The 20,955-nt window shown below is 39.9% G+C and overlaps 1 protein-coding gene across 5 annotated transcripts in view; it reads right to left on the reverse strand.

Moving 5' to 3' along the window:
- pald1a (phosphatase domain containing paladin 1a) overlaps positions 1-20,955 on the reverse strand; it is a 56,566-nt gene that overhangs the window by 19,933 nt on the left and 15,678 nt on the right. For all 5 annotated transcript variants that reach the window (XM_061027712.1, XM_061027713.1, XM_061027715.1 and 2 more), the window contains 11 exons: positions 20,123-20,277; positions 19,921-20,017; positions 19,361-19,465; positions 18,963-19,058; positions 18,730-18,864; positions 18,379-18,495; positions 17,815-17,994; positions 17,513-17,710; positions 16,649-16,789; positions 16,456-16,527; positions 11,116-11,256 (listed from right to left, as the gene is read on the reverse strand). In XM_061027712.1, the coding sequence (XP_060883695.1) occupies positions 11,116-11,256; positions 16,456-16,527; positions 16,649-16,789; positions 17,513-17,710; positions 17,815-17,994; positions 18,379-18,495; positions 18,730-18,864; positions 18,963-19,058; positions 19,361-19,465; positions 19,921-20,017; positions 20,123-20,277 (1,437 nt within the window). The remainder of the gene's footprint in view (positions 1-11,115; positions 11,257-16,455; positions 16,528-16,648; positions 16,790-17,512; positions 17,711-17,814; positions 17,995-18,378; positions 18,496-18,729; positions 18,865-18,962; positions 19,059-19,360; positions 19,466-19,920; positions 20,018-20,122; positions 20,278-20,955) is intronic.

Here is a 20,955-nt window from a genome sequence, read left to right on the forward strand (position 1 = left end):
GGTGATGCGCTGGTTCGTGTAGGCCTGTTCACCTTGTGTCACTTTGGCATCAGTGTAAATGTTCAGTTTCAGTTTGTGAGTAGAAGAAGCTAGTTTGGTACATTTTAACAATGCTACAGAGTTGACCATAGCTTAGCCACAGCTCTAACTGCAGATTCCAACTATGTTTAAGTGGAAGAAAATTATTTTTAAATCAATTAGATGATTTCCAAAATCCATATTTTGCATGTAAATGATTAATTTCCTGAATCAGTATCTGTGTAATTAGCAGGATGCTGTACTATATTGTATTATTTACCACTGGGCGAGAACATCCCGATGAATATTTTCCCTTTCTCCAACAGTGTGCTGAATCCACAAGAGGATTCCTCAAGCTAAAGAAGCTGTTATAGCCATATTTGAAATTACTGACATGCATCAATAAATCTCAGTTTGCTTAGATTACTGTCGAACTTATTGAACATTATTATTATTATTCTTAACAACAGAATGCACTTATTGTTACTTTTCTTTCAAATTCTTTAAGCTTCTACTAAAATACCTGTTTGTTGCCATGGTTAATCTATGCATGGAGCCATTTAATATATAATCTAATATCTATATAATATAAGTAATATATCATCATTACTGGCACTGTGTCATTAAAACGTTTGGCATCTTTTTGTGTCCGTCTCTCAAATAAAGGAACATGAGGAACTGTGTAAAAGAATCATGTTAACATTCTGTTTCCTTCATATTTTCTCAGTTTCTCTCTCTTCTCAGTCTACATATGTTTTGTCTTTTTCACATGTGATGCAATTTTTTTGGAAAAGCTGACCACTGGGTGGTTCACCTAGTGTGCCGCCTGCCAGGTTGGCCGGTAGCAGAGAAATCTAACTTATATGTCATCTGGCTTCAAGCTGCAGAATTGATCTTTATAGATCAAGATGGTGGCTGGACTTCGTTTTTTACAGAGGGGCCTTTGGAGTTGTGTAGCAGAAAGTGAGAGGAAGGCTAGAGGAGATGCCTTTATGTTAATGGTTTCCACAGATTCCAATCCTACGTCTGTCTTTTTCCAGTCGCTTAGCCCCACTACGCTGATTAAACCATGAAGGCGAGGTTGAGGTGGATTTTAGGGGCAATCTGTGTCGATCCACATACTGTATACACATCAACCAGTCTGTATACAGTCGATCTGCCATCAACCAGTCTGCACATCCAGCCATGGGCTTTTTATTACGTCAGAGGCAAAATATTGTAAATTCTAATCTCTATCAGAACATGGATTTAACTTTTATATTAAAATAAAACTGAATATTAAAGAGCTTTGTTCAGAACTGAAGTGTCTAAACTAAAAATAAGCCTTCAAACTAACCAAGAAAATTAGGAATTCACTGTATCATCAATAGTTGAGGCATTTGACTAGAAAAACTCAATTTCCTCACACAAAAGACTAGCAGAAACTCATCACGTGTCTGGTGAGCAGAGATTAGAAAAGCCGCACGAGGAGACAGGGCTCATCAACTTAGCCTACACAGAGACTGGAATATCTGCCCACATTAACCACACGCATTATGGTACAGTCTGTACGTTCACATGCCTGGCAACAGAGCACTGGAGACTCCCACTGAGAGTCAATCATTTACTGAGCTATAAAAATATTTTGTGTATGCAAACCCCGACACGAGAGCATTAAAATGACATGTCCTCGAGTGCAAACCAATCCAACATTCAACATTTCAAAACCCACTGGAGTTCTTCTAATCTTACTGTTCTCTGGGTCACAAATTCTACTTTGAAGTGAAGGTGGATGTTAATAGAAAGCAAATGTATTGATGGCTTTCTTTCTTCGATTTAGGTAGCCACAGAGATTAAAAGAACATGTTGTTAGTTACTGCAAATTTCCATATAGTCCGTGCGCACCACATTCCGTCACCGCCGCGCACTAAGCCGCTGTTGCCTACCACTCTAGTCAATGCTCCTGTTTCCACAGCAAGCCTCCATCTCTGGAGCACGCCAGCAGCGCCACTATGCTCTGCTCTGAGTCTATTGTTGACGGAGCTCCCTGCAAGTTGGACAGCAGAGATCGACCCAGACAGAAAGAAAGACAAAGGATATGCACAGAAAGTCTGGGCAATTTCAAAATAGAACAGAATATACGTTCCCCTGGTCGTATATTCCATCACTTTATCAACATGACATCAAAACAGGCATCGAATTAACCCTGAAAAATTGTCAGTTGCCCCCTAGGGCTAAATTCTTAAGCAACAGCTAACAATGAATCAAATGCTCTAAATGAAAAAAATCATATATTAATCCATGGCTGTTCAGTGTTTCCCCTAGGTTTACAGCTTTGGGGGGGTGGGGGGTGCGGGCAGACGGACGCCGACACAAACACTTTAAGGAATCTTGGTGTTCATGCGTTACTTTTAATGACAGCTGTCCTGTTCTATCGGAGAGGTATCCTTGAATGACTTCTTTCGCAGTCATTATATTAGGGGGGCGGGCCTAATATATAAAGTCTATTTACCATCCATTTATGGTCGTTGGACACAGTTAATGATGTAAGGGATGCCCTGCATTCCTCTCCCAAATGCTTACGTTGCCTTGTCCTGAGGCAGTGCCACAATGTGTTTTGGGTCAGTTATCCTAGCTTACTTTGCAAGTTCTTTCAATAGTTGCTGAACCTAGCTTAAACCAGCAGTTTAAATTCATTTCAACTTGCAATAGGTAATCTTTTGGGTCACTTGCTGGCAGCCAAAAATGTAATTTGTGCACATCACTGATGTTTTCCTTTTTCACCCATTACAGCTTATATGGGGAACAGCAGCCGATAAAAAAAAAGGAAACAATGACCTGAAATGTTCCTTTGATTTCCATTGGGCTCCATTGGGTGTTAATTCTCTGTGGATCATAAATGGTCATGTGATCTACTGTTTATATAAAATAAGAATTTGACATTAACGTTGACTTATATTAGCTTTAATTATTATTCTGGCTGGCATTTTGTCTATGTACACTTGGGAAAAGGGAATATTTGCACCTCCTATCAGTAGTGATATATCTGTCCTCTGTGACATTTGAAGCTCAACAAAAAGCCTGCACTGACAGAAGCTGTTGAATTCCAATTTGTCGTGTCAATCAAAAACATTGCACGTGTAAGGGTTGTGTTAGTCCTTTAAAGTGAGTTTTTATAGCATGGCTATGTGCTCATAAACGGAGCATGTTTGTGACAGTCTTTCTCAAGCCATTATGGCACATGAGATGACCATTTTGTAATCATGACTACAATGTTGTTATTGGCAAGACTGTTCTTTCAACCAGAGAGTGAGAGTCATCAATGACAACGATACACCCAATGTGTTGAATTCATTAAACAAATCTCAGATGCTTTTTGGCTGTAAAGAAATGAAACCAAATGCTGCTGAAAAATGTAGACAACTTGAGACCTCAAGTTGTATTGTAAATGTCAAATCCTTAAGGAGCTACTTTATCTGTATTCTGTTTTCTATCAAGAGTGTGATCTTTGACTATGCCATTCAAGACATGAGTCCAAGAAACAGCAACACATATGGGTTTTAGCAGCTGTTTCAGTTCCTGTAAGTTTGGAATATATTTAGGCTATGAACCTTTTTCGTGCACACCGTTTACTCATGCAGAGAGTTGTTCGCAGCTTTTAAACGCCCGTACAAATCAAATCTATATAATCAAGATCATGACTTTAAAAAAGAAAAGAATGCAGAGAGAAGACACTTTGTGATATCCCTCTGCGAGAAACAAGAAAAGAACAATACACTGGACGAGTATGGTCTGAATGTCCCGCTGACTGTGAGAGCTGTTTGGGAGTAATTATGGCGTTGTTAACACAGGATTCATGTGTTGCTCAAACTGTCCTCACGTATGAAAGATGGCTTCCCAACTGGGGCGTTGTTGAAGTGCAATTCCTGGGGCAACTCAGCCCAGGCACGACTCCTGCATATCCCACATGGTTGGCATTTAAGTGACGTCTCTATTGGGGTTGTATTCCGGTAGGTATTTGTACACTGCCGGGAGCTAAAGCTAGTGTGAAAGCTCAGACAAGAAAGGTGGACCTTTTCCTTGTGAAATGATTTGGTGCTTAGCAGGATCTGTCAGATACCACGACCACAGTTACTGGGGGCATGTTTAAACACTCATGCTTGGTTTTGGGAATAGTTATTCTCGGTCTGTGGGCCTTCGGGCAATGACACGTCTAGTATGTGGGGGCAGGAAATGTGCAGCCCGTCTGTGGCAGTACTTGGTAAGCTCTGTCCTGGGGCCAGTGGTTAAGAAGGGGGGGGGGGGGGGTGGGGGACATTAGGAAGGTCAGGCCAAAGGTGCAGGCCAGGGCATTTCTGTATTCAGAGTATGAGGGGAAAGAGCAGGAGGGAAATATATGCTGTTTCTAGCATATAGAACATGTAATATGAGTCAAAGGGAGAATGTGAAATAAATAAAACAACCCTATCGCGACAAAAGAGGACTTTTTGCTGGGACTGCAGCATCACAAGTGCAAACAGCTGACATTTTTGTGACGTCTTTGCTATTGGGCAGGAAGGGGAGGGTTGGGGGGTTTGGGGAGGGGGCGGGGCGGGCGTCTTTCAGGAGGCAGGACATGATATAAAAAGGACACTGCCATTGTAAAAGGTACAAGTTATTCCCAGATCGGGGCAGAGAGTCCGACCCTGTAATGACAGTTTTTAATATGGATCGCACCAGATGAAGTATAAAAATTGATCTCCACTACTAGTCACCCATGGTGAAGTTTTCTGACTTTTACCAGCAGCATGCACACATCAGCTCACCCCCGACATCAAGCACAAATGTTCCAGGAGGCCGCCAGATAAAAGTCTGGATGAAATGTATGGCAGTTTGTGTTCACACTTTTCAGGAGCTTTGTGTGTGTGAAAACATCTTTATAATTGCAAACTCCATTCAATTCTTCAAGTATAAAACTTGACTTTTATAGTTGTTTTTTTTGTCATTTAGGTTTGTGTGTGAGAGTATCATATAGCAGTACTTCTTAATGACTTCTAAGGCAAAGAAATGGTTCAAGAACTGGAATTTAAAATTACAATTTAAAAGAAAGAGCATCTTTTCCTTAATGTGAGAAAGCCTTGATTATTGGTCTTCTTCATACAAAGTTTGATTTGATGTTCAAGTCAATAAAAGATTGACATTAAAATAGGAAGATGAGCAGCACAGGAAATGAAAGTAAAGCACTGAATCAGTAATGTCTGTTGTCCAAAATATCGTAAGTGTGCTAACATGTGCTAGCATCAGTCATCATGAGCACTGAGTTAGAATAAACCTAAAGCCATGGCTGCAAAGAACCTGAGTGTACTCAACTGGGTTACAATGCATGTGGTTCATTTTAATTAAGTAAGTCATGCAATTAAGAGGCTAATCTTGATATGTCTCTGGCATTTACTAATTAGCTAATGCCTGTAAACACTGGGAAATACTTTTTAAAATAACTGAATCAAAGGGCTCCCTGCAGCCATTCACAGCCGACAGTGACTTCCAGCTAATTGCTTTCGTAATCTGGGTCGACAAAAAAACAGAGCTGGCTCATTAAAACCTGGCTGCTCTCAGATACTTTTCTTCAGGGATTGGTGGACAAGAACAATTATGGATTTAAAATAATGATTTATAAAAACTGGGGGTGAACACAAGAAACCCAACAGGATACTGGTGTTTTTGTTTGTTTGAAGGCAACAGTAATTAAACAATTACAACAAAATAAGCCTGCTGCCTCTATTATTAGTGAAAAATAAATTAAAATAAACATGTTAATTATGCTATCAACTATAGTCAATCATCAGGTTGCTGTCCTGCTTCTTGCTAAAGCGGATGCAGTCGCACACAAAAGCCTTGAAATAAGTCCTACTTTTTAATGAGAGTTCTAAAATGTTTGGTTTTTGAGAAGTTTCTATTTAAATTACAGGGTATTTTGTGGTTCTGATGGGTTTCCAACAGGGTTTAGTTCACCAACATTACATGAGTAAGGGGTACATTTGATGACTAACTGATGTAAGAATTCAGCCAAATGCAGAGTCAGAACAGCTTGTGCACAGTTCTGATTGAAGAGCATCGTTAACAACATGTTAACAATCAGCGCTATGTGAACGACAGGGGAACAAAAGAGCAAATTGCCTACACGGCGCTTTCACTTCGAACAGAGCATTGTGGCAGCAAAAGTTTGAATTCTAAGTAGCCTTATAAGTATCATAATTGTATGGGGGTTTGAATTGTTCACCAAGTAAGCCATGTTTACAGCAGGGCAGTGCAGCAGGTGATTTACCTTGATTTTCCCTTTCCGCGTGAAAATGCGCTGCTCACTCAAAGCACTCGCTGCAACAACAAAACTGTGCGAACATTGGAATTACAAGGACATATAAAGAAATCTGTCATTAAACTCATCAAACAGCCGGCTACAGGAACCACAAACTACTGTTCAGGGTTCAGATAAGAACAGAAACCATAAATGACGGAAAAACAATGATTTTAGCAACAATGGGGTGAATTCAGCAGCTTTCTGTTGACTGTCATGTTGAACATACAGTAAGAAGACACATTACACACTCCCTGGATGCATTATATTCATTTAAGTCCTCTACAGCAGTGGAAACTCTCTAAAAATAGTGGGCTGCTGAATAGAAACTGAGTTGAAGCAGCTGCAGCCCCTCCCCAGCTCACTAAACCCCTCTGGAAAGTCCCCAGAGATGCTTTATTTACCATTACATGTACTGCAACACATATAGACGAATAACTGCATCATAACCCGATACTTTGCGCAGTAACAGGGGCACAGAGATTTGATGTTGTCCATGTCCAAACCACTCAGCTGCATGCACCTGCTCAGTTGCGATTCAGTCAAAATAAATCATTTCGTAAACGTCGGCAGCAAACACAGCTATTGGCATTGGCATGTGAGACGCTGGAAATTATGAATAAAAACAACAACCTCTGGGTCCCCCCCCCCCCCCCCCCCCCCCCCCCCCCCCCCACCTCCACCGCTCTGTGCTGGACTCTAAATAAAAGCCTCTTTTCAGGAGCTTGGAGGCAACGTGCACTACAGGCAGGGAGAAGAAGAAGAACCTGTCTCTGGTTCAGGTGGGCTCATTTTCCTGCCAATATTTCCCTTGGCCGTCACCTACTCCGTCTTGTTGGCCACTTATGTCAAGTGGTCGTCCTAATTGAGAAGAAAACTTTTAACACAAAAACCCTCGGGCCATTAAAAGCTAGTAAAGGTAGCTGGGATTGCAGGGCTGTACAGTGAGACATGTGGTCTGAACATCATGACTGCCTTGATACTACTTCACCTAACAAATCTACTATTTTCTGTTAACACCCCACCTGTCTTTTTTTTTGCAACATTCATCTGGCTGTCAGAGCTGTGGCGGCCCCGTCCTCCGCCGTCAACCCAGTTCTTCCCCAGCTTCTTCTTCTCGTAAGACATCGCCGACCTTTCCTCAAGAAAACCTGCTCGCTTGCATTCTCCTCTTTCCAAATATATTTTTCCACTGCCCCGTCCAGACCATGAGGGCCTTTCTTTGGACACACACACACACACACACACACACACACATAAATCATGATTTACAGCTCATTCGGTCTATTTCTATGAATTTTACCTGCATAGGTGATGTTGCTCACACATTTAAAATGATAAGAAGTTTGGTTTCTGAGAATGGTGTATTAAATTGTCTTTATTCTGCAACTTGCTCTCTTTTAAGTTAAAGCTCTCCCGAACATTTTCTGTGTATAGAATTTTTCTAAAGATCTAAGCCATTATATATTTTCTATTATCAAACTTAATGCTCTCCTCAAAAATTATTCCAAATACTCGATGTATTCTATTCTTGTGGTAAAATAAATCCAACACACCTATGAATAAACTCAATTCACGGAAACAACAGTGTACACAGATCCCGAGGCAATTATCGCCCTCAAATTGGTAACCAGTGGAGAGAAAGGCCCCAGAAACTGATTCCTGAGGAGGAGAGGAGAAAATAACCTCTCCATTAAGACGGCCCTGATGATAGAGGACAACGCTAGCTCACGCCTGGTTGGCAGTGCAGATTTACAGGCACCTTCAAGAAGAACCCATCCTTGCCCCTCAAACCACCCTCCCCTTTCCCAGGCCCCTCTGGGAGCTGGTGGAGGGCTCGGGTCCCAGTGTAAATATATTTTTCTCTATCAAAGACACATTTTCCAACCACTGTTAAATGGGAGGAGGGTGCTTTAAGTGGGGGAGGGCTACCAAAAGAGAGAGAGAGAGAGAGAGAGAGAGAGAGAGAGAGAGAGAGAAAGGGAGTGGGGAGATTTTTTTTCCCCTCTTCTTCCCCCCCTCTTCTTCCCCCCTCTCTCCTCTGCCGCTGCTTGCCGATTTCTAACATCTGGCACTGTTTATCACCTGGCCTGTTGGTTGAGGCAGGAAGAAAGAGGCTGAAAGGGGAACATGGTGCCAACCGGAGGTCTGACATAGCAGGGTTAAATTATAATTCATTTATTTATTTATTAGAATTTGTTTAAATTTTGTGTAGTTTTAGCTGTCGTTTCTATTATTCATAATTAAATGAGACCAAGAAAAAATTCCAGTAAGGATTAAAAGTCTGATGAGCAGGGGCGCTGGTGGCACTGTGGTTAGTGCGCGCGACCCATGTATGGAGGTTATAGTCCTCAAAGCGTGCGGCCTAGGTTCGAATCCCACCTGTGGCATGTCATTCCCTACTCTCGCTCCCTGATTTCCAGCTCTATCCACTGTCCTATCGCTCCATTAAAAGGCACAAAAAGCCCAAATGTTTTTTAAATTCCATCAGTTCATTCTATTCAGTTCAGCTGTTGAGGTTGCTAGGCAACATAAGCTCTTCAGACTGCTGGTGATGCCAACAGGGAATCCTCCGTTGACCACCCCGTCTCATTTCATTAAGTTCTGAGTGGTCCTTCGAAGGACGCTACCGCCGAATTGAGACAGAGCTAATCTTACATTTAATTGGATATTTACACAGAACCAACAAACCAATGGAAAATAACTTACTGCCCGGCAGAAGAGCGTATTATGCAGCTCCGTAACGTGAGCAAAGATCGCACAGGTTTCTTGCCGTGTGACTTCTACATCCAAGTCCCATCCACTCGCTCATGGCGGCGTTTCCTTTAAAAATTCTAGCTACGTTTACACATTGGTTCACCTTTACTTCATGCAGAAATTTTACCACAGGCTGGCAGGTAAAATTCCGGGTGAAGTTGGACTGAAAAATTCGGCCCTTGGCTATTACATATGCCGTGTGCATCCAAAATAATTTCTGGATGACAAAAAGGAGTTTCATGCACGAGAGAAAACACCATTAGAAGTTTACTTAAAGCTTGTTGGCTTGACTGAACCGTCGCACTTCTCTCCCTGTGGGACTTCTTCATAGCAACATTTGCACATTTAGCAATCCTTAAAGTTTAAATTGCCTTTTTAACGTTCCATTACAAAAAGAGAGTTGGTGCATCTGTAATTTTGTACAAACACATTGAGAGCACACCATTCCTCTGACTTTCTTTGGTTTTACCTGAAGCATTCGTACGCTGCGTTGTGTATTAAAGCAACCAACTCTTTCAACCAATCCATAAATCAATTAGTTGATTACATAATAGCAACAGAAATATGTATTTTGATTCCCACAGCTTCCTCACACTCACCATCACAACATTAACTAAATAAGGAAATCTGACCTAGTGTAAGAAGTCCCAGAACTCCAATGTGAATACTATTACTGTTAGGCCTTACAACCCCACAATACCACTAATACAAGTACGGGTAGAATATATAAATATAAACAACACTTTTTTAATTATTTTATGAATTAGCTAATTAATTTAAAGGAAAGCTGGTAGAGAGCCTTTTCCTGGAGCCTGGCATCAGAAGTGACAGACAGAGAAAGAGAGAGGGGGGGGGGGGGTGAGGAGAGAGAGAGAATATAGGCGAAAGACAAGGTTCACAGGACAATGAGGCCCATTGATAGAGCGGAGACAGGACCGGGTGCCTCCAGCACGCTGAGAACGGCTGACGGTGCACAGAGGCACAATGATTACAGTCTGCATTACAAATGGCTAAAACAGAGCCGTGGTCCTGCAGAGGCCGCAGCATCAGGAGAGACCTTGTCTAGATAGGAGCTTTGAAACCCAAATCTAAGCCAAGACTGTTCTATTTATGCCCTGTTCACAACACAAAACATCCAAAATATCACGGAAACCTCTTTGAGCTGAAGTCCAAGCTTCTTTTAATGTTTAGTTTCACAATGTAAAGATCAAATTCTCTAACTCATGTGTTTTTACTTTCCTACATTTCTGCTTTGTGGTTAACAAAAAATAGAAAAAAGGGTTACTTAATAAATTCAGCTCATGAATGGACTTGGCATTCAAGCACGTTTCATGCAAGTAGAAAACAAAGCTGCTGTTACTAAGATGATATACCATTAATATCCCCGTGAGCGACAGCCACAATATAACTAGAAATTATTCCACACAGCAGGCATGCTTAATGAAATATCAACAGGTCATGCATAAAAATCCAAATGTAATCAATTATTTTCCCATTTACACCCAATGGAGTATTACAAATAAGTTAAAGAGCACCACAATCATGTTCCATGCTCTGAAACTCTCTCATTCATCTCTCTGGGATCCAAGACATCTTAATATGTCCTTGACGCCATCTATGGGGCTCATGTGGAACTGCATCTTAACCCTCGCTAACCTCTTTGGAGCAGCACATTTGAGGATTTACTTGACAGTTCATGCAGCTAGGGGGAAGGCTTAGAAATTCTTTGTTTCTGTTTTTAAAACTTTTTTTTGCATGAGATCATCCCTAACCCTTAAAGCTTATTATGACCTTAATTATAATGAAACGTGTTTCAATATTTAAAAAGGCCTACGATGTCCTCAAGCGTTACACTCACAGAGTCAAAAATCAAACAGGTCTTCACAAAGATACATACAATTGACTTATCTTGGGGGGGGTTTGTGTATATATGAACTACTATATCTGAACTTTGTACCTGTTTCTATTATTTGATGTCCTGTGTCTAAGGGACCGGGTAATGAGCACTACTGGGAGCTACGCCTTACCTGTCTGTACGTGCTGATGATGATCTCCCTCACATGGTAGTGCATGGGGGTCATGGTCTCGCTGACGGAGTCCAGGGCCATATCCACCTCTCTCTTCATCCTGTGGCCGTCGGGGAGCAGCCGCACTATCTGCATGACGACCTACACAACAGAAATAGACTCTGATTATACAGCATGTCTCCAGCCAAACAGTTGTGACAAGACTGTTAAACAAACACTGAGAACTCTAGCATGTCTGCCTCCCGACCTAACATGGCCTTATTGTATTTAAATTAGTGACACACACATATTCTGCATCTGCAGAGGAAAGTTGGAGCTTTGCCATTGTTTGCTGGAACTTTTTTTTTTTGCTGTGTAAAAAATACAAAATACATTTTCTCTATTTGTCCTGTTTCTTTGGCATTTTTGTTTTTTTGAGGGCAAATTCACATTATGTATAACTACAACGCAGAAGAAAAAGGGTACTGCATTTCCTCCTGTTTTCATCCTTTTAATTAATTTTGAGGTGGCTGAAAATAACCTTCAAACACGGGCTTTTTCACTGCGGTTTTGAAGCCTTTTATTGTACTATAAATTATTACCCAGCAGATGCAATCCGACCAGATGTCTTGGTGTTTTAAATCTCAAAAGTTCACCTTTTCTAACCTCTTTGAAGTGTCTTAATGATGTCAGCTTTGAGGTTGAGTTTCAAAGTTAATTCTTGACTTTTGTTGACAAAACAATCATAACTAAAAGGTCTATCTAGCAGCTGTCCGGGCTCCTTGAAGTCACCTGATCTCTCCTGTGTTTAGACTGGGTTGTCAATTAGTATCTTGAAGGACAAAACAGCTTTCAAATCCCATCTGTTAAACTTTTTTCACGAATACCTTTTTAACACCTGTAACCTGTAACTTTTCTTGCCTGGAATTTGTTTGTTTCAGTGCATTTTATTTGTGTAGTTGTTGTTTCATGCCTTCTTTAAAGCAATATGAATTGCCTTTCATGTATGAAATGAGTGTGTGGTGTCATTGTGCCTTTACAAAATATATACTTTAGTCAAATTGGAATAACATATTGTATTTAGAGGTGGGGAAAAAAATGGATGTATGTAAAAAATCGAGATTCTTCTCTTTTAAGATTTTAAATCTATTCACAACTAATCAGTCACTCCCTGTTAACTGCTAAGGCTAGCTCTTAAACTCAGTAGAATGCCAAATAGATTAACAACAAATTCAGCCAGTCTCACAGATGACTGGAGTAGATCCCGAAATATGTACTAATTCATAAATAGTCTTTGAATCCATGGATCCATGAATCCAGAATCGTATTGAATCGGAAATCAATTCTGAATCAAATCGTGACCCCAAGAATCGACACCCAAAGATTCCCAGCCCTAATTGCAACGATCGCCTCTCTGTGTACTGTTTCTTTAAATATTATTTGTCTATATTGGTCGTCATGGTAACTAAAGGTTGAAACATCAATATAACCCCGTCATATCGTGGTCAGTCAAGAGTTACATTTCAGGACTACACACTGCTTTTCCTCAAGTTTGGATTTTATGGTTATATATTTGTTTTTCCTTTACACAATCATGTCTGCAGCAACCTGTGAGGAATGTCTGAGCTTCCCTGAACGCTAACAAGTGTGTTTCAAGTTTGGTTTGTAACTCTACTGACTTGTGGAGATCTCTACAATACCCTCATCTGAAATACTCTTACTACCTGACACACACTGGCAATCATGTGATCTTTGTAAAAGAAAACTATAGAACAGTCTGTCAGGCATGACCTACTTTAATTATTGGTGCTTTTGTGTCTCAGCATGCTCATAACCGTGTTGACCTAGCTTAGATTTCCATCAACATTGTGTAGCACCAAGCTTTGTTGGTGCAACGTGTGCAGCTTGTTTACTCCGGTAATAATGAAAATACTAATAGGTAGCAGGAGGCAGAGGGAAGAAAATCAAATGGATAGAGATCAGTGAGGACGACAACAGGCGACAGAAATAAACCCTATAACAGCAGCATTATCAGCAAGCAGCCTGAAAGTGCTCTGGGAAGACAAAACACAATGTGTGCTATGTTGCATTAAACCTCTCTTTTTTTGTTCTATTTATCCAATATAAATTGTATTTTTCAATACACAGACTGATCCCTGTAATCCTCTTCTTAAATGGTTTGCTCACACAAACAATATTTAGAAATAGTGGGATAAAACGGAAAATGCTTTGAATTTCTTATCAAGTTGACAAACTGCAAAAAAAAAGAGGCAGTTTTCTGTCTTAAACTGAAGCTCCAGTAATGTATTGACCGTTTGCACCATAAACCAAAATGAATTAAAAAAAATTACTTATAGTGCCTACTTCAGCAATGGAGAAAAAAACAAATCATTTCTTAAAGCACTGGAAAGATTAAAGAAAATGTTAGCTCAAGTTATTAGCTTAGTCATGATTGGGGTTTTTTTTGGCCACCTGGGGGCAGTAGACACAAGGTACTCGAGGAAAACAAATGTTTTAGCACTAACAGATTAACAATATTACACATTTTAAAGCCCCCCCCCCCCCGTATTTAAGAAGTGGACATAGCCTCTTTGTATATTAACTTAATGTGAAAGTGTCCTCAACCTGCAGTCTTTCTAATGGCCAGCAAGTGGCAGTTGCACTGGTGACAAAAATAAGTCCTTTAGTAAGGAACTTTGAGGATGAGCACATTTGACCCACTGGATTTGTTACATTAGAAAATGTGTTCATATTGATTTTATGTTATCAAAGGCTAGTTTTGAGACGTCCTCTTAAATCTTTATTCTAAAAAATGCCTTTCAACAAGAAAAGAGATGAAGCAATGTATATCTACCCTGCTTTTTTTTATCTTAAACAACTGCTTGCTTCCGCTGACAGCAATGTAACGAGAGAGATCAGAACGTACCAAATATGTTAAGATGTGGGCTGAAGGCTGAACAACAAGCTGTTGGATTCAAAAAGCTGATAGGAGCCGAAGAAGAAGAGTGTTTTATGGTAGAAAAATTGTTGATAAAAGCCTCTTTAGAGAATTTGCCACCTGCTGTTATAATTTTCTTAAAGAAGCTTAATCCACCTGTGCATGGATAACAGGATAACCTAGTTTTCTACATAACACCAGTACCACAGTGTTTTGGACCTCACAGTCATTGTAGCACCTCTTTGGCAGATAAAGCAATGTGGATGTCAACATAAAACATCCTTGAGAGGCTGAATTCGAAGCAGACAAGGTTTCCGTGGTGACCGCTCTGTGTATCCCAGAAACTGTGGTAGACTCTCTGCTGTGATTGGCATGCGGTATTGTGTGCCTGCAGAATGTGGCCTCTCTCTGTGTGTCCATGTTTACAGTATTTAGGACAGGGCCAGCAGGTTCCAACCACCACCTCATTTTCACAACTCTGAATAGAGCTGCCGGGAGTTTTTCTTGATTCAGAGGAAAACGCCTCTGGCTTCTGGTTTTGCTTAGACAAGAACTTTCAATCACAGGTGCAGACTTAGAGTTTGGAGCGCTAAAAAAAGACCAGCAACATAGAACCGCTTTTCTAATAAAGCTGTATACCATGTATTTTTGTCTGGCAGGGAGATTGATTTTAAAAAAGGAACTTTAGAAAAGGCTGCTCTGCAAACGATTCAAAACGTTTTTTTTTTTACCTTTATTTAACCAGTAAAAGTCTCATTGAGCTCAAGAATCTCTTTTACAAGAGCGTCCTGGCCAGGCAGCAGCAGAATCAACTGAGTTTCAGACATAAAACACTAAACAACAATTAACATAAATAAAAGGAATCACAAAATATATGAAACATTAATCAAAATGAGTCATAAATCATCTACAACTAGGCGATCAAAAAGGGCAATACGAGTTTGTCAAAACATCTACAGTCAGATATGCCCGCCTCCTGATCCATTAAGAAGACCTTTAAAAACACCCAAGGAAACCAGCTCCCGAAGATTTAGAGTATCTTGCAACCGATTCCAAGAACAGGGAGCAGCATATACAACAAACATATAACTCATGCATCGCTGTTTGTTGCTACCCTAAGAAGAAATACAAAAATAACTAGTTAAAGCCTCCACAAATTCAAGCCACATCAATGAAAAGGGCTTTGAAAAGTTACTGTCTGTTCTCTTTTTATTCTGAACTGCCTTACAAAAAAATCCCAACAAAACAGCAATAAAGGTCAGCAATTTGAGATCACCAGAGTTAATATACAACACTGACAAAGAGAGAATTCAAGTTGTTTGTATAATAGCATCTATTTGTTTAACCTTTAACAATATTCATCACAACTGCTTAATGTGTTGCTTTTCCAGAATGACGTACCAAGTAATTAGTAGCTTAATTAGAGATAATTTAAATGTGTTGATAGGATTTATTAAGTGAGTTTGTTTAAAGAAAAAAAAAATCCTGGTACAGTAGCTGTAGTAACATGCATATTTTTTCATCCAGACTTGAATATGATTGTTTACACAGCAGGTGATCTATTACAGACTGGTATTTTGTATGTATTTATTATGAAGAGCTAGATTAAATGCGCTAAAGTGATGAATAAACAATACATTAATCTTTCTCGAGGGGCTACCATTCAGCCCTAACAAACTGATGCCTTTTAATCAAACAATAGTTTCAAACATTGTGCGTCAGCGGGAATGCGTCCAATCAAAGCACTTGTACAGAAAGAGTAATCAGGTGTTCACATGCTTTTTCTTTTATCAGTTTATACAGAGGATTTAACAACCCACCCCCTTCAGCAGAATCTGTTTGGGTTTGCTTTTTCTGATTTATTTATTTATTTATTTTTCAAATGGCATTTATTCTGGTTTAGTTTTAAACTGATAAAATTCAGAATATTACGGCTCAATGGAAACGTAGCTGGGGTGAGCTCATTAGCAACCAACTTCTTAGCATTAAAGGTTCCCATCGTTTCTGTAGTTTGATTATAGTGTGATATATTGATATTTTTGAAATTTTTAAATGAAAATTATAGGTTTTCTTCAGAAGATAAAATAAGAAGTCAGGCCTTTCCAATTGGCAATTAAACCATTTTCAATATCAGGTCTCTGTGTAAGGACTAATATGAAAATGGTTGCTAAATTCTGCAATAAAAACTAATGATGACACTGAAAGAACACATGAAACTGAAAATTAAATTGCATCTGCAACACTTCTAGGGTTGAAACCTGAAATTAAAAACAACAATCAAGTTGTCTACGACATTATCTTAATAAAATTTGTATGATTGATTGATGATTATGAACCACAGAATTAGAATTATTGATAAAAAGGAGAGACTAAAAAGTTCTAATATGTTATCAAACTGGGAAATATAGACCAAGTGTACATACCTCAAATTCCCCTTTTGTGTACTTGGCATCGGGAACACTCACAATCTCGTCATCAGCAAACTCCGGGAATCCCTGCAGGTGGAAAGGACAAATTGTATATATTTGGGATGATGAAAACATGTCAGTAGTTTCATGTTGATGTTATTGAAATGCTTAATGATCAAGATGCAGAAGGCTCATGGAGACATCTTACATTGAAGTGCCAGAGAGTCAGAACAGCGATAACCATGCCGGTTGTGGTCCTGCCTTTGCCGTTAGAGCAGTTAAAAACGAAGGCAGAGTGAGAGTCCTCAGCCAAGGAGCTCTTCATGGCCTCCAACAGCTTATCAAAATCCTTTGAAGAAAAAACAGACACACAGAGTTCATGTACAAAAGCACGCATCTAGAATCCATTTACAGTATTTCTTCATATAACATGTATCACAAGGAAAACAATGACATGTATGACAATATCTACCTATAGTAGATTAGTAAAAAAAAGTTGATGTCTTGCATATATTATAAATAACCGTAAAGTATTTACTAAATAAATCTACCTTTTAACTAATTAAATACACAATTCTATGAATTAAACTTCACATTATGGCATTCTACAAAATCTGAAGAAAGTGATAAAAGACAACAGATTAGTTAGTGAAAAAAGTACAACCTAATTACATTTGACTTGTTATTGTGTCGTGAAGAAATCAGTGCAGTAATCACATTCCTCACCACTAGAGGGACCCCGAGGCCCATTCATTGCTTCCTTTCTTTGTAACAAACATCTACCAAGCTATCCTATAGGAAATTCTGCATCTTAAGCCTGCATGTGTGTACTTACAAATCTATCATTGTGAGGACCAATGAGTATTTCACCAACCTCGAATAGAGGACATTATGGACAGTGGGGACGAGCTCTCACTTTTCAACAATCTTTGAAAGAGATTTTGTTTGAATGTCCAGGTTGGGAAAAGATTTAGATGACGGATGAGCATCATGATGAGAAAAAAAATGAGGTTCCTCACAAGCAACAGAAGGACAAGTATGTGTGTGTTAATGCATCCTTGTACGTCCTTACCTCCTCCCTAGGTGCGCTGCAGTCCAGCAGAGGGATTCTTTTGTAGTCGAGGCCTTGGTGTGAGCTTTTGTGCTGGTTAAAGATCTCCTGGACAGTCAGGCAGCTTTTGAACATCTTCATCTGTTTCTCCTGCTCCAACGTCACCTCAAGCCACTTCTGAGCCCGCAGGACCTCCTCCTTCAAAGACGTCTCCAGTTTCTACAGCCCAGGAGGAGACACAAGAGCACTTTCACCTGAACTATGACTATTACTGCGGGACTGTCACTTTGACTAGTGGCTTGAAAGCACAGTTTTTACTCTACCTCAATTATTTGTGGAGCAGATGATTGGACGTCAATGGGCTGGTCAAGACATGAAGGCTCCCTTGGTGTGAAAATCTGCCCGTTCGCTTCTAGCACCAGCTCCTCCTGCAGGTTGACCCACAACACATGGCTGTGCTTCCTTTTCTCATCCGTCAGATGAGCCAAAACTGCTCCGGTAGCCTGCACATGCAGCGGCACAAGTTTATGATTAGACGGTAAAGGAGCTGTACGTCCGGCTCAAGCATCCTAAGGTGGGCGTGCAAGTGTGTCTGAAATCATCATGACTCATTCCTCTCGAGTCTATTTGTACTCACATGAATATTCATAACTACAGGGATGCATTTTAGAGACGAATTGGAGATGTGTAAAGTCACTATAAAGTCATAGTTTCTTCTGCCCTAAAAATGGCTCTTTGTATAACAAATCATCCTCACTAGATGTGGTAGTCCTTAGAAGACATAATACCCTTTTCAATCCTTAAAGGCAATGTTGAATATTCATTTCATTTGAAGTGTTTCCTGTTTTTGAATGAATAACATGACAGTATAAGTGAATTTGCTGCACCTCTGATGTTGGCTGAGCCACTCCATACACAGGCATTTTAGGCACTCGTCTGAAATTGACCGCCTTCATCTCCTTCACTGTGCTGAGCAAGTCGGGAGCCAAACGCTCATCAGCAACCTGTGCAGAAACAAGTCCTCATAAATGATTCATAAATATATTGTACAGTGTGTTTGAAGATATACATGATTACATGATTTAGTGAGAAGATATTATGAGAAATATCGGGAGGAAAAGATGATGAGGAAAGCTTCAGAAAAATCCAAGTTAAGTGTGTCCTCAGTCATCGAGGGTTTGATTTTGCATTACAGATTTAATCAAGAACTATCCAATATCAACGCCTGATTTTCTTACCAGGACCCGAGCTCCTCTGGTGACCAGCTCTGCCGGGGCTGACAGCTCTGATACATTCATGCAGGCCAGTAACCTGTACAGCCATGCATTGCAGCACATCCACTGGCTGAAGTTGGACATGAAGGAAAGAGGATACTGCAAAAAAAATATAGAACAGTTAAAACTCTAAATATACTTTTATGGGTTGTGGCAGTTTGTATTTAGATGTATTCCCGAAAATGTGTTTACAGTACCTGTTCGTGTAGATATGCATTAAATATAATCAAGTAGAAATAGCGCTCCAAGCTCTGCATGGTTCTGTTGAGAAAGTAGTCTTTGGTACTGCTTCCCTAAGAAAGAGGAATGTTTTATTAGCATCACTCTCTGAAAAGTGTTTCATTGCTTCTCTACTGAAACACCTCTTCTTAACCTGCGTGTAAGATCCTTTTAATTTCCAGACAAGCGAGAGGGCCCACATTCTGGGGACTTCTGAAGCATCATCACCTTGATTTCTGGCTCATAATTGGGATTTTTAGCAGCACATAAATGCATCGGCTTGAGCTCAAATGTAATCTACGTCACTTACTACTGACTCTTAAGACAAAAATAGTTTTTTTTTTAGACCCCGTAAAAAAAAAGGACCATTTCTTACCTGAATTTTATAATCTTCTCCAATCCCTTCCAGTTTACTCTTGTTCTCATATATTGCTTCTTTTATGTTGTGCATTTCTGAACACAGTCCGATTGCCTGATCAACCTGTCAAAAAGAAAAAACACATTATCAACATTTTTGAGTTCAGACAAATTAGTATTTTTTGGTCCATAAGAATGACATTCAAACTAAACTGACCTTATTAGAGATTGAACATCTTAATAAATAATATTTTAATGAGGACATATAGTTAAAGGCACCCTCCTGAAATGTTTTAAGGTGAATTGAATACTTTATAAAAAATCAATCAGAAAAACACTGAAGCCCTACTTCCAGTGATTTACATTGTTCTCACATACATTAAACAACTAACTAGAGGGAGTCAGATATAAAACATGAATCTGCACAGTGATGGACAAGTACCAAGTGATGTATAAAATATACAAAACACATTTTAAGTCAATAGACACTCAAAGAAATTGCTGTTAAAACCTACAGATGCTATCTCTGTGACTTTTTCTTAATCCACAAACTACGAAAGGAGAGGTTCATCTGCTTACCTCCTCCATGACCTGCGGCCCGTTAGGCAGCTTGTTGATCAGAGTCTGGATGACCTGGAACAGTGGTTTAGGCTCTGAAGCTGCTGCCTCCTCAGCTCTACAAAACAAAAGCAAACAGTCAACTTCTGTCTCATCTAGCTTAAAAAAAAAACATTCCTGAATGAAATGTATTGTATGTCCCGTGATCTATTCGAGTTCTTACTGAAGCTCTGGTTGTGAATCCCCCCTCAGACGGTTCATAACCAGTGTGCCCAGGATCATGGCGAGGTTTGTGCGTCCGACTCCAACCTGGCAGCTGAAGAGCAGAGCGGGCAGCCGTCGGGATGCATCGTGTCCCCGAGACAAGCTGGTGCTCTCCTAGAAAACAGACAAAACAAATAAGAAGGGAAACAACAACAGATGGCCTGGTTTTAAATCACCTAACAAAGATAAAGAGTGACATGGCATTACAGTGTTGCACTAAGGATGACCATGTTTTTATGTTGTCAAATTTTGCATAAATATCTCTAGCTGCAAATCTCCAAACCAAGTCTTCTTGGTCCCTTATGTTTTTTTGGGGAAATATACAAGTTGAAATGAGGAAACTGCTCTTTTGTAACCTTTTTATAATCCACAGAAACAGGAAGTGAGGGAACATCCAGGAAGTTAAATAGTGCTGGAAAATATGAGGGGCTGCCCTCCCTGGAATCTTTTAAAAAGACCCCCCCCCAATGGAGTTTAGTAATTAAAGGAAAGATTGAATGTTGAGGTGTCAAATGCACTGATTCAAACACTGTTCAGAGGGATGAAAGAGACATTTTCCAAAGTCCGTGAACTACACAGGTTGTAGTCAGTCCAAAAAAAAAAGGACAAAACAAGAGGAGAAGTACATCCTGTGTGAGTGAAGGGTAGAACGGAAACCAGACAGAGCGGATGATCAAAGAGCAGATATTAAGTGAGTACAGACTGCAGGTTTCAGCCATTTATTCTATTACTATCATCCTTATTCATGACTGATTACACGATCAGGACTGAATCAAAGGCTACAGTCGGATT

This window comes from Labrus mixtus, chromosome 21 (assembly GCF_963584025.1).
Source record: "Labrus mixtus chromosome 21, fLabMix1.1, whole genome shotgun sequence".
NCBI lineage: Eukaryota > Metazoa > Chordata > Actinopteri > Labriformes > Labridae > Labrus > Labrus mixtus.